Genomic DNA, 14874 nt, shown 5'->3' with positions numbered 1-14874 from the left:
GGTATATAAATTGGGATGCAGAAGCAAAGGATATTGTAGTTTTTTCTTCAGAGAGGCAACCATGCAACTGACTGGCTTCCTCTGCGTGGTACTCTGGTCTGTCAGTGCCGTCGTACTGGCCGATCATCACCAGCCATGCCGTAAGTACTTTAACTTCCTACGGAACTCCAAGATCTTATCTATCCATACAGAATACGAAGATCTTATTTATCCATATGGGACACTAAGATCTGATTTATCCTTACAGAATACAGAGATCTAATTCATCCAAAGACCGGTATCAAATATGGGTAAATAAGACCTAAGTATCTCATATATTTAGATCTTATTTACCCATATTTGATACAAAGGTCTTTTTTTATCCATATGGGATACACTAAGATCTTTTTCATCCATATGGAACACTAAAATCTTATTCATTCATACAGAATACAAAGTCTTATTCATCCATATGAGATACTTACATCTTATTTACCCATATTTGATACAAAGGTCTTGTTTCTTATGTGGGATACTAAGATCATTTTATGCTGGTTGTCAACAGTATTTTTACAGTAAAATTGTAAGAATGAATTACAGTACTATGTTGTGCATTTACAGTATTGCTGGCAACCAAAATTGGCAATAAATTACTGTAAATTTTACAATATGTTTTTTTCCCAGTGCATCCACATTTCAAGATGCTCAATTTTTCAGTAGCCTAGTCCATAGCAGGCCTGGCACTGACAATGAGTAATGGCACATACTGTATTATCTATACGCTTTGGACGTATATTATAGTCTTTCTTTCACATGCTCCTGTACATTTCATTGAATTTCACACATAAACCTATGGTGACTATATATTATCTATTTGTAGATCATTAGAGAGGCTTAGAGATATTAGCCACGATCTGTGAATGTTACACTTGATTTATATGTCTTTATTGGCTTGTATCCTGGCTTGTTCCTATCTAAACTGGTCTTATTGCTTTGATCAGGTCCTCCCCCACAAATGCATGGAACTCTGTGGGTGGTGAGTATCTATTTGCTCATTCTAGGTGTTCTATTAGACCTATATGTGTTACGGGGTGTCCAAACCAAACATTCACAACGAGATGAGAACGTTCTAAAACCTTGCAACTCCAACTAACGGTGAATGCTTTGCGACCGCTTGCAACAGCTGCCAACGACGTGCAGCATTTAATTCACACCGCTGGAGCTCCTTCTGCAACGGTTTAGTCTCGTCACAGATCTTTAGTGTGAATCGGGCCTTAGAGCACTCTGTGTTCATATAGGCATTCTAGAACAGGGCACTACTAATCAAGCCAATCATGGGTTCGTCTTACTGTAGTTAACACTGTACCAAAGATGTGCTCCTTTCCCATTCCTTACTGAAGAACAATGCAATCACACTCACTTAAAATAGCATGGTGTATGCTGACATAAAGGGCTATGCTCTTACCAGCAACAACAGCATAATGGGTTCATCTCAATTAGTTTGTATTGTACTGATGTATGAGCATCTTTCCTGCTCGTCATCATACTGCAGAACAATATAGCCACATTTATTCAAGTGGCATAAAGTTCAGTCGCTCAATTTATAGTAGCCTGAGTAAGTAAGTAAGTAAGTAATTTTGATTTCTATATCACATTTCCTTCCAAAACGCTTCACAGTTAAAATGAAGAGTATGAAAGATAATTCCAATACGAACTACGATGGACACCTCCAGACAGATACCAAAATAAACCGTACAGAGACATAATAGACATACAGACATAATAAATCCTTTATAACTGCTTCTGGTGGAGTTGGAGCGTACTGTAGTACAACACAAAAATAACATGCATTTAGTAAGTCACATGCAATGAATGATGTTATATATCCCGTCTGTCCACTGATCTGTCTGTCTGTCTGTCCCTCTGTTTGTTGGTTGATGGTATTTGCAAACACACAGACCGCGTCTAAAGGGGCCCCTTCTTCTGTTGGGGAATTCAACTACGACTCTCAAGCCAGAAAGCTCCACTTCAAAGATGACGAGCTCCACGTCAACAAAACTGACCATCTGGAGATGCTGATTTTCTTTGAAGAGGCAATCCATCTCCTCTCCACATCAATGCCTGGTTTTGTTTTTTAGAAGCCATTTAATAACTTCATTTCAATGATTGTTAATGAATGAATTACTTTTTTGTTTATTTTTTCTTGCATAGGGCTTCTTCTATGATATTGACAGTCACAACCAGACATGTCACAAAAAGCCCCTTCAGTCAACTTACCACTGTCTGGACATACCTGCCAATGCCACCCATGTGACAGAAGCCTACCTGGGCAGCGAGTTCGTTGGGGAGCAGGGCGTTCGCATGAGGAAGTGGAGGAAGAGAGTCCCTGAGTTAGAAGGTGAGTGAATAGCAATAATCTGATTATTGACCTTATTCAGAATATGTGGAGGAAGAGAGTCCCTGAGTTAGAAGGCGAGTGAACAGCAATAATCTGACTATTGACCTTATTATTGCAAACAATATCGAAATTGTGGGGTTTACAGGTGCTGTTCATAGAATGTTCCAGTCATATTCCAATTCCCATGTAGCACAGCATAGTCTGATTATTACTAGCAAAGACGGTTGAGCCTACAGTATAAAAGGTTCTGCACTAAAAAGTCTGACAATATTCTGACTATGACGCTATTTGGGTTCAGGCAATCAGAAAATGTAGTTCACATGGCAGCATCTTATGAATATTGTCTCAATCGGGTTGGCATTGGAATATTAATGTCCATTTAAACCAACTCAATGCCACTGCAGAGCACATAATTGGTTTGGCATACACATATTAAAGTCATGCATTAATTTGATCAGTTCATTTTACAATGTACATTTAGACATCAATGTATTGCTTTGTAATAGGCCTATAATGTCTTGGACAAAAGGATCTGCTAAATGAATCAATATAAAGGTAGAAGAGAATATGTGTGTGCTGATTGTAAAGGTAGAAGAGAATATGTGTGTGATGATTGTAAAGGTAGAAGAGAATATGTGTGTGATGATTGTAAAGGTAGAAGAGAATATGTGTGTGCTGATTGTTCTGTCCTTGTGTGTGTGTGTGTGTGTGTGTGTGTGTGTGAGCGCAGGTGTTGTGACGGTGGCCACGACGTCCTGTGGCTGCATCACGCTGTCTGCCACGCTGTTTACAGACAACAACGACGTCCTGGTGTTCAAGTAGGTCTCAGAGAATCAGGGCTCAAACAATGTATAGATAACATCTACAAATTCATCTCAGACAGTAGTATTTGAGTAAAACAGTGAATATATTTTAAATACAATTTAATTCTCCTATTGCTGCAAAGGAATTTTAAAATATTTTAATACATCTCGGCCACAGAAACCTTTTGAGGTTATTGTGTGTCCACATGTATATGCAAACCATGAAAAACACTATGTTCATCTCTTAGATTTGATCATGCTGTAGTGTAAAATTACTCTCACCTCCTCACATCCATGTACTGAAAGAACTTGCCGTGGACTTGGTTGAATAAAGACCCCAATAAAACTGTTCTCTCTATTGAATCTAACCAATATCTGTCAAGCAAAGAAATACATTGTTGTTACGTAGTTCGTGCTGAGCTTAGTCATAGTCACGAGCTGAGTCCCGGATGTTACCCTTGATGATATCATCTGGCTGTACAGCTACAGTAATTACTCTGTGAAAGTTTAGCCATTGATTTTATCCTCAGTAAAACAAAGGTGATGGTGACAGCATGCTGAGCTTAGTCATAGTCACGAGCTGAGTCCCAAGTCAGTGTTTTATTACTCTATTTCACCCTCAAGAGAGCCAGACAGGATGTTAGTAAAGCAAGGCCTCCTGTCCTTTGATAAGCTTTGCCTTGCTGTATTCGTGCTAATGCCTAGGTCATTGGCATTATACCATCTTCCGTGATTCTGCTACCTCTTCAACAAGACGAATAAAAAAACCAAACTGTTTGCTTGAATGTTTATCGGTGTATCTTCTCTTGTGCAGTTTTCTAGATGTGGAGACGGAGGTGAAGAACCCACAGATCTTTGTGCCACCCTCCTTCTGTGATGGGGTGACCTTGGAGGAAGAAACTGACACCTTCTTTGGTCTGTTTCACTGAGATAGTGAAATGGCCGACTGACCGTCACCACCACAATTTCATTCGTCTCAACAAATGTTAGGGTCTTTACTTTGGATACACTCCTTGTGTAGATCTTAGTTGTTTTAATGTTCCTGGAAACAAAATAAAATTCTTTCTTGAAAAAAAAGAATTGATTGTTTTTTTCTGTTATTTTGTTATGGAGTGAGCTCTTCTTTAGATGATTAAGCTGCATAGGTGTGACATTTATACATACTCACACACACACACACACACACACACACACACACACACACACACACACACAAACACACACACAAACACACACACATACATGTGCAAAGAGAAGAGAGAGAGAGAGAGAGTCACACACACTTTGATAAAGTAAAGACAAGATGAACGACAAAGAATACTGTTTTAATGGTTATAAGATCCGAACCTGTGAGCACCCAACTTCAACTACAGTATGCTCTTCAGCCACTTCTGCAGCACTGTAACCAGATCTGGGCATCTGGATCTTGCACTTAGAAGGTCCAAGTTTCTACTGGTTTCCCTGATACTGATGTTAAAGGGATATTCCACCATTTTTGGAAATACTGTACGCTCATTTTCCACCTCCCCTCGAGCAAAACAATCGATATTTACCTTCTTCCCGTTCATCCAGCCATTCTGTGAGTCTGGCGATACAACTTTTAGCTTCAGCCTAGCATAGATCATTGAATCGGATTAGACCATTAGCTTCTCGCCTGCTAGCTTCATGTTTAAAAGTGACTATAACACACTGTTTTCAAAACACTACACACAATTCTGTGCATTAGACACAATTTTCATGAAGAAAATCTCTTGTTTTCACAAAGAACACAATGCCATTCAAATTCTAAAGCTAACTGCCCTACCATGCACACTGACTCATCAGATGGGCAAACTCCTGTCACACAGTCTTACAATTAGCAATCAGAGCTTTAGTACTACAGTATAGTAGTACAGGCAGAGGCAGAGCCAGAGGAGTGAGTGTAAGAGGAGGAGGACGGGGAGGCCAAGGACCGTAATCTCTGATGAGATCCGAGCCACTAGAACATTGCAGTGCTGCGTATCAATACAGTACAGTACCGGACAGTACAATACAGCTCAATGAACACAGTAGCACAGTAGTACAGTATTGCCTGTGGGCTGTTCTGTAGGACTTTACAGTAAAAAAACAAAGTATGTTTCAAGTATTTGGGGAAAGTAATCCTACTTTGTATTCCTACACAGTTTACAGTATTTTACTATTTGTTTGGCAGCCGAAAGATTACCAACACAAGGGCTTCTGTCTCCTGAACAGGAAACTGAAATCATGAGCATTGTCCTACAAAAAACGACATAACATTACGTCAAATACAAAGAAAAATAATAGAAAACAAAATATTATATTATTCAAAATATTGATAGGGTAAGCATATCAACTTACTGTATCAGCTTATCTACTGTTCGTAGTACTCTTTGTAGTGTAACACTGAACAAAAAAAGGCCCAAGTCATTATAATGAATGGAGAAGAAGTGTTTTCAATTCATCGCAGTGTTTTACACTGAGCACATCAGTGTTCAACTGGTCCTTATAAATGTCTTGATATATGATGGTTTGTGTGTGTCTCTTGAGAACAAAAGAGCATTTTGAGGAGAAATTATATTGTTTTGAAGGTAAAGTGTCATTTTGCAGGAGAATTGTGGAGTTTTGCCCATTGTGTGTGTTGTTTTGGATTTGTGTGTAGAGTTCTGAGAATATGAGGCATGCTTTCAGAAAATGTGTGTTAACAATCGAGAAAAACTGTAATTTTCTCGTATTTGAAAAATGCCCAGATCCATTTATTGGGCGGCACGGATGTCTATCAAATGTGCCTGTGCATGGCTCATCATCATCTTGCTTTCCCCCCTGTTCTGTGATTGGTCCACTGTCTGAGACAAAGATTAGGGCGGTAGTTTCCAGGCTGCCTTAGCAGCATGAATCAAATCGCACTAGCATGGGAACACCCAGGCTAGTATTTAAAAGGGATATGAATGTTTGCAAGAGCCCCCCAACCTAAGCCATGTTTGTGTTCCCTGTTGGGGTCAGCACCACCAGATACCTAACATTCCTACAGAGGCCGTATCAGATGACACAGAGGTCATCTCAACATACCTAAGTCAAAGGATGACCAGATGTCACTGCATATAGGTACTGTAGGTAAAAATTACAGTATACCACAGCATAACAAGAGATTTGTCAACAGTACACCGATGAGCAGCGTATATTGTTAACGTGGGACTACTTTCTATTGGCTCATGATTGACTATCATACACGACAACAAAACCTGGCCACCGGAGAAAGCCCCAGCAGAGGTTACAGTGGAACTCAGTACCATTATCAGACAGCTGATCACATCAAATCTCATCAAACACCAAACATGACTATGTCAACTTACAATGGTTCACAAGCATCTTGCAGCTCGTTCTTTGCATCCAGGCAAATGTTGTCATTGTTGAGTTGTTTTAAAGAGAAACTATGCAGGATTGGCGATTTCATCTCCGGTTTCGGTTTCGTTTTTCGTTTTCGCTCGTTTTATGCTTGCATATTTCTCTGCAGAGCTTCCCCGACAGTTTTAGCGTGTATATTTATACATATATAGGCTATATATAAATATATAAATTGCAAGCGTGGTTCTTCTTGTTCCTTAGGCGTCTCAGCCTTCCAGATGTGAACAAGGAGCGATCGCCTCCTGAACAAACTGCAAAGTTGCAATAGCGGATAGGGACACTGGGGGCGGGAGGAAATATCACTGTTTTCGATAAAACTGGTCAGTCAACCAAAACAACGCTTTCTAAGCGATTTTATGACTATGAAAAAGTTGCTTAGGGTCTCTTTAAGAGAGGGAAGGACAACATCTGATTGGTGCTCATGGTTGTGGTGTCGGTTTAGAAAAGCAACAGGAGGTTGCAGGAAAAGGAGAGTAATTTGGAAGCATGCTACATTTTCTTCAGACACTTTCGATAATATGACCATGTGACCCCCTGTGTCAACGGTGCACTGTAAAAAATTTACTGTAAAATTTACAGTAACTTACTGGCAACAATTGGCCAGTAAGTTACTGTGAATACCTTTTACAGTAAAGGTACTGTATTTCCATTTACAGTATTTATATATTCACTGTAAAATGAAAAACAATTAAATACTGTGATTTCAGTCGTATTTACAGTAACTTACTGGCCAATTGTTGCCAGTAAGTTACTGTGAAAACCTTTTACAGTAAAGGTACTGTATTTCCATTTACAGTAACTTACTGGCCAATTGTTGCCAGTAAGTTACTGTGAAAACCTTTTACAGTTAAGGCACTGTATTTCCATTTACAGTAACTTACTGGCCAATTGTTGCCAGTAAGTTGCTGTGAAAACCTTTTACAGTAAAGGTGCTGTATTTCCATTCACGGTAACTTACTGGCCAATTGTTGCCAGTAAGTTACTGTGAATACTTTTTACAGTAAAGGTACCGCATTTTCATTTACAGTATTTTATGTATTCGCTGTAAAGTGAAAAACAATTGTTTTTAAAAATTTTTTTAGTTGTATTTACAGTATTGGTTGTTTCCCTGTAGAAGCTAGGTCAGTTAAATACTGTGAATTCAATTGAACTTACATTAGCAATCATTAATAGAATAACTCATATTCCAAAATATTTCAGTTAACTGCAGACAATAAAACAATTTTAACTTTTGTTATTTATTTAAGACATTTCAAATGTATGACTGAAGTGGATGTTGACAGACAACAGTAGACATGGTTTGAACACAACCACAACCTTATCTGATTTGACACAGATAAGGGGGTTAAAAGCGCAGTGTGTGTAAGTGCAGTATGGCAACTGGCAAGTCTATGTAATGTAGTATAAGGAGTTGTATGTGTACAGGATGCGGAGCAAAGAAACTCATCCCCAGTCTGTTTTGTGGGTGTTCCCTCAGTCTGCCACGTGGGAACAGAGACGTCTGCTTGACCTCAGTGGTTTAAACAGTCCGTGGTCAGAGTGTGAAATGTCTTTTGAAATACTTTTGGGCCGTTGTTGTACTCTTCTGGTATAGGTATCCTGCAGGGTAGGGAGAGGTGCTCTGATGGTACCTTTCGCAGTAAATGTCAAGTGTCTGAAAAAGAGAAAGAAAGCATACATTACAATTGACCCCGTTCATGAATATACAGTAATTAATGCAAACTCCGGTTGTGTGACAAATAAAAGCAAACCCACACTAGTCAGGTGCAATAGATAGAAGTAATGCAGATGTGTACAATACACCACCATAGCAAAGATTGGGAGTTCAGTATGTTGATTTTTTTTTTTTTTTTAAGGGGACATTTCGAAGTGACCCTACACTTCTGAACAGAAGTATGTCTATGTGATATCATACCTAATCTCATAATTGCCTGCGGCAACTCTGCCTTCATGCGAACACCACTTTTCTGATGCCTAACATACTGTAGGCCATCTCCCATCTGACTTGCAATAGCAGCCTCTGGCTCCAGGCTGGGACTTCTGGATGGCTCCTAAAAAGAATAAACAGCAATTGCCATAATTTGTTAATAAACAGCAATTGCCATACAAAACAAATCATAGCTTTAAAAAATAAGCAAGGCAATCAGATGTAGAAATAGAAATGATAATTACCTTGCCATGAGGCACCCTTGCCACCCTTGTCACCATCTATGTTACTTCTTGATATCAGTTTATTTATGAACATAAATAAAACACAAACACTTACACCATGTTGAGGGCAGCAGCCATGGCTAACAGACATCATCAGGGTAGTGCCATCAGGGTAGACCGACTTCGCCCTGGACAGTTGTTGACAGTTGAGCCCACAAAGTCATAACAGACACATGAAAGGAGGGGATAAACTTAACAGTTACAGACACAAATACAGTACATGCACACATATTAAATGCTATATGCGTGTGTCTCTATTTGGTGAGTGAACTCACTTGCAGGCTTGGAACTTCTTCCTTATGGAAGTGACACACATTTGGAACATTCCAAAATGCACACAGCCTAAGTGTCTCTGACACAGCGTTCTCAGGGCAGCAGTCCTCACACCACCTGCTAACAGAGGGAACAGAAAGAGGCTTACATTAATTAATACATTGCAAAACACACAGAACATGAAAAGACCATCACTGAAGCACTACTACACTCACATGCATCTTAAATAAACACATGCCTCAATGTAAGTCACAAAACATTGGGCAAATAAAGGCTATAAAATGAATACCATTTAGCCAAACACTACCCTTCACAAACTAAAGATCCCTTTACTTATCGGCATGATATTTCTGGTAATTGAAATTCCCCAAATGCTCCCCTTTCACATCCACTATATGACGGATCTATGAGCATGACTATGCAAAACTACAGTTCCTAAATTAGGGGTGAGATAACTTACACATCAGCCTACCTCATTAATTTGTTTTACTGGTCCTCTTTCCAGTTATAGCAACACTACATATTATGCATCAACACTACATGTATTAAGTTTAATGTTAACTACCCATGCCCCATGGAGTTCGCAAAGTAATGTTACTAACTAGCTGCTAACGTTAACAACTTTCACCTGTGTCTGTCTGCTAGCTAGCAGCTAACTTCAGCCTTCAGCCTGCATGGTAACAGCCACTTTAAGCTAAGCTACTTGCGTCTGATATTTCATTCAAACTAAAACTCTACATTCATAACGACATATCAGACTGAATTATTGCTAGATATGATATTGACTATCATTCGAAAGATCCCACATGATGGTTAAGTTAGTTACTGGAAAAGTTAACATTAACAGCTAACATCGCTAACGCTAGCGACGTTAGCTCGCTAGTTCTAGCTATCGATATGTGCTATGCTGATTCTAACTTGACAATAATGGCTTTGGTTAACATTTCATTGTGAAAACAATACATTTCTAATAAATTCCCGTTTTCAATTGGCATACAAAAGTACTGTAATTCTTACCTTGAATATGATGTTTGTACAGAGTTGAAGATTGCAGTCAGAGTCATGATTGAAAAGTGACGGTTGATGGTTGAAGTGAAGTCACTCTGGCTGGAGTTGAAAAGTCAGGGGTGGGGGATGGGAATTACTGCGTGTGTGCATGCGCTTATCAAGAGGCGATAAGCAGCCGTTAAAAACAATCGTGGAAAATTATTATTAGGCTGAAATGTGTTAATAGTGTGATCAAAGCCTTAATTCTTGACATCAAATTGACTTTCTCAACCGTCTCTGGTATGTCATTATGAGTTAAAAGAAAGATAAGATTTAAAAAGGGAAAACACAGTAGGCTAGTTTACTTAACTATTTACAGTAGCCTAGGCTAGTGGCTATATTGTGATTTATTTACAGTAATGTTTTGACTACTGTAATTTCTACGGTAACACTTACTACTGTAATTGTAGTTTACAGTAGAGGTACCGCATTTCCATTTACAGTATTGTATGTATTCACTGTGAAATGAAAACCAATTAAATACTGTGATTTCAGTAGTTTTACAGTAACTTACTGCCCAATTGTTGCCAGCAAGTTACTGTGAATACTTTTTACAGTAAAGGTACCGCATTTCCATTTACAGTATTTTATGCATTCACTGTAAAATGAAAACCAATTAAATACTGTGATTTCAGTAGTATTTACAGTAACTTACTGGCCAATTGTTGAAAAGAAAAAAATACAGTAGTTTACTTTACTATTTACACTACTATAGTGGCTATACTGTGTTTGTTTTACAGTAGTGCTTTGACTACTGTAATGTCTACAGTAACACTTGGACTACTGTAATTGTAGTGGCGTTACTGTAAATTTTACAACATTCTACTGTAAAAAGCATATACAGTAGTGCTACTGTGAAATTTCCTGTAAATAACTGTGAATTTCACAGCCATTTTTTACAGTGTGTCAAAATAATTAGTCTCGCCCAGTAGGACAACCCAACTATGTTTGCAGGTAAAGGGCAGTACAGGTCAAGAGGTGTGGATCAATGCCGACGTGGAGTTCACCACGCAGGGCTGAGGGCTGATGGCTGATGATTGCAATGGAATGAGCAGGGTGGTGGTGTTTTTTTTGTCTTGCTAGTGCTTGGATTGACAATACACTGTCTGAAAGCCCCTTTGTTTCGCTTGCCGTGACACCACTCTCCTCTCCCCGTAGGACTGTTATGCAACATCATCCCACTGTGGTTCACAAAGGAGCTGGTGGTGGAGGTGGTGGAGGTGGTGGAGGTGGTGGGGTTATGAGTATAAGAGGTGGAGAGCGTGACCCGCTCCCTTCTAAACTGGAGCTCAGTTACGAGGGCAACATGTCTAAGGTGGGATTTCTCTGTGTGGTATCTTGCTGCATCATTGTTGTGGTTTTTGCTGAAAGTAAACAGCCATGCCGTAAGTATATCTCACCATACAGTAGCCTGTACTGTTTTTTTTTTAAAAAGTTGATTATGTACACTGATAAAAGTTTAGCGATAGATCAAAATGCATGTTTATTATGTTGGGCTTAGTGGATATTGTAGATTCCTCCTCTCTGTAGAATTCAGATGTATCTCACTTGTACCTAAACAATGTGCAACCATATACAAGTGGGTTAGTCTCAATAATTCACATTTTCTGATGTCATCTTACAGTTGCTGAGTGACATTTGAAAGAGTTGACGCCGGTCATATTCAGATTTGCAGCAGTCTCTCAAGTTTGAATATGATCGTCAACTCATTTGAATATCACTCAGCAATCATAGGATGAAATGAGAAGAAAGATTGCTGAGCATATGTGCAAAGTAAACAGCAAGATGCAGATTTACGAGTATACAGGTCAGGGTGCCGTAGCCCAAACTGGGGGTGAATGTGCCCTGTCTCCCTAGGAGACCAGATGTGGGGGCAAAGGCCTCGCTCTCTGTAGTTGAGGCTCTCTGTGCTCGGCCTCTTGGGAAACCTTATCTAACACAACTACCTCCTGACTATGGTTGTGTCCATTTGGGTGAACCTGGGAACACCTGGCTCATGACAATTTTTTATAACAACAACAACAACAACAACAATAACAACAATGAGCCTTATTTGTATAGTACCTTTCATACACAGAATGCAGCTCAAAGTGCGTTGCTGTGGCTGTTTATGATCCAACCAGCAACAGATCAGAAATATAGAAAATAAATAGAAAAACAGTTATAATCAGTCATTCAGATTTACACCTCTTTGGTGAGTGTAATTATTTGATTCTCAGGGACATTCCTTTGGCAAGGACCAATGGAGCAATCAGTTTCCCATTCCAACAACAACAACAACAACAACAACAAAACTCCCAATAATCTTACCAAATGAATGTTTAACATTTAGCCTTTGCTTGTTCATTGTTTTCACTGTCTAATGTTACATACTTCTTTTGCTGCTTTTGTCAGAGCCGCCACCACTAACAAGTGGGCAACTTTGGGTGGTAAGTATTTATCAGAAGGGCAAATTATAAAGAGAAAAAATGCAATGTTGTTCAGTTAGTTGGCACAACATCTCTGACCTCTCCCCCTCTCTTTCTCTCTCTCTCTCACTCACACACACACACACACACACACACACACACACACACACACACACACACACACACACACACACACACACAGACTGCTGCTAAGGGGTTGGAGGCAGGAGGTGGGCCCTTCAGCTATGATTCTGTAGGGAAACGACTCCGATTCACAGACAACGAGGCACTCCTCATGAAGAAGGCCAAATACCTAGATGTCCTGTTTCTATTTGAAGAGGTACAAATATGAATGATGAATGTGAATTATAAGTCAATGAAAATATTTCACAAATCAAAATCAAAACATTAAATTCTAAAACGCAGTCTTTGTTCCATACTCTGGGTTGATAAGACTGCACGTCTGTCCACAACTCTAACCATCATCTCATTCTTCTGTGTTTAGGGCATTTTCTATGAGATCGACAGCAAAACCAGCACTTGCAAGAAAAGGTCTTTACAGTTACCACTTCACCCAATGGAGGTCCAACCAAACATGACCAGCGTGGGAGAAATGTACCTGGGCAGCAGGGTGGACAGTGGCCAGGGGATCAATATGAACAACTGGTTCATGATGTCACGGCAGCTTAATGGTGAGTGAATCCATGACAAACCAATGACTCGGATAGAGCAGGAATGGCAGAGTCTGAAAGAATCCGACATGAGAGTGTGTGTTGTACTCACAGTCCACAAAGTGTAATGTTTCCACAGTAATAAAATGTGTGTTATACAGGCATGTCGCATATTTGGGCTTTCTCGCCTATTAACACAGACATTCAAAGTCTAAGTTTTGGGAGACTCCCTCATGTATCCAGGACTCCCACAAATTAGATTCAACATCGCAGATTCAGGAGCAAGCGAGGGACAGCTCATGAAGGAGAGGCGTAGGGGAATGTGGGGTTGGGTGATGAGGTTATGGGCCATCTCCTGGAAATGGGAGGGCTTCCTTCCTGAAATTACTTTCTGCAGGTTGGGATGTCTGTTGGCATGCATATTTGCCTTGATACGGTCTGTATTATTGTTGATGGTCATGTCTCTTTGTGTGTAATCCACAGGTGTGTTGGTAGTTACCACCAGCACTGTCGGCTGCCTCACACTTAGTTCGGTGTTGTTCACTCAGTCAAAGGACCTGCTTATATTAAGGTGAGTAGATCTACCTTTTCATTTATATTTAATGGAGATCACATTTCATACAGTACAATGTTAGCAGTGTGTTTTATTTGTTTATCACTCTGGTTGTCTCTCTCCAGTTTGCTTGAGGTTGTTAAAGACGTGAAGGACCCACAGGTGTTTGTGCCTCCAACATTCTGTGATGGTGTGCCTTTGGAACCAGAAGGAAATACCTTTTTCGGGGTCTTCTTAAACCAAGCACACATTTCATGAAGCCCTTCTAGGCTCTGTGAAGCATGTACTGTAGATAGAGTCTCTTTTTGGTTGATAGTATGTTTGCTGTCTGATATAACCATTTGCTAAATACCACCTTTATGTCAAAAGTTTCATATTAATTTCTAATGCTTATAAGAATTGCATTGATGTGCTGATTAATATCTGTAAAAGAAATTAATATACAACTGCTTTCTGTAAGTTTGAAAATCTACATACTACTCCTTTCATTCCAATGAAAACTGTGAAACTTGACAATAAAAAGGATTTTTTTTTTTCGTCAGAGTGGACATGTGTAAGGGAATTTGTGTTGATATGTTCATGGTGATTAATGTGAAATTGAATAAGACAGGTTCCCTTTTCTCAGGTGCCTTTTGGAGCTCACAGGAGCGCTTGCCTCTATGCCAGCTCAATGCCCCTGAGGCTGAATGCAATTCAACAGTCAAGATATTCTACTGTAATGTGTGCAAGTAAAGGACAGTACAGGTACAACAGTATTCTAAATGGACGTCTTGAACAGTCTTGTGCATCACTCGCAGTGTCAGCTTTAGTAAATACGGGGAAAGTAAGGTGAAAATCACACAGTATAACAATTACACAACTTCTGAATGACACACTGAATGAACTATTGCATACAGTGAATATACTATAATATCTGAAGCACGATCTGTCGACAATTTGGATTTTGCCCAGCGGCTCAGGCTAGAGACCTGCACATACTGTATATCTCTTTTTCCTCCTGTCCACATTTTCTGGGTCCAATCACAAACTAGCTTATCCAAAATGTGCACCTGGTTTGTTTGTCTGATTGGTTGAAGGACTATCGAAATGCGTACAGTCATTTGAATTATGCCATTGATCACGCCTCTTG

General features: G+C 39.6%; 1 protein-coding gene across 1 annotated transcript; it reads left to right on the top strand.

The window, feature by feature from the left end:
* Positions 1-14: 14 nt before the first annotated feature.
* LOC134079737 (uncharacterized) lies at positions 15-14291 on the top strand. The gene is made up of 12 exons (XM_062535815.1): positions 15-140; positions 981-1015; positions 1938-2072; positions 2191-2377; positions 3108-3195; positions 3995-4105; positions 11272-11498; positions 12508-12542; positions 12724-12861; positions 13027-13213; positions 13676-13763; positions 13871-14291. Exons 1-12 carry the CDS (start codon positions 62-64, stop codon positions 14001-14003), a joined length of 1443 nt encoding a protein of 480 aa, XP_062391799.1. The 5' UTR covers positions 15-61; the 3' UTR covers positions 14004-14291.
* Positions 14292-14874: the final 583 nt, after the last annotated feature.

The sequence above is a fragment of the Sardina pilchardus genome, chromosome 5 (genome assembly GCF_963854185.1).
Source record: "Sardina pilchardus chromosome 5, fSarPil1.1, whole genome shotgun sequence".
Lineage (NCBI taxonomy): Eukaryota > Metazoa > Chordata > Actinopteri > Clupeiformes > Clupeidae > Sardina > Sardina pilchardus.
This window is presented reverse-complemented; position numbering and strand designations above follow the sequence as displayed.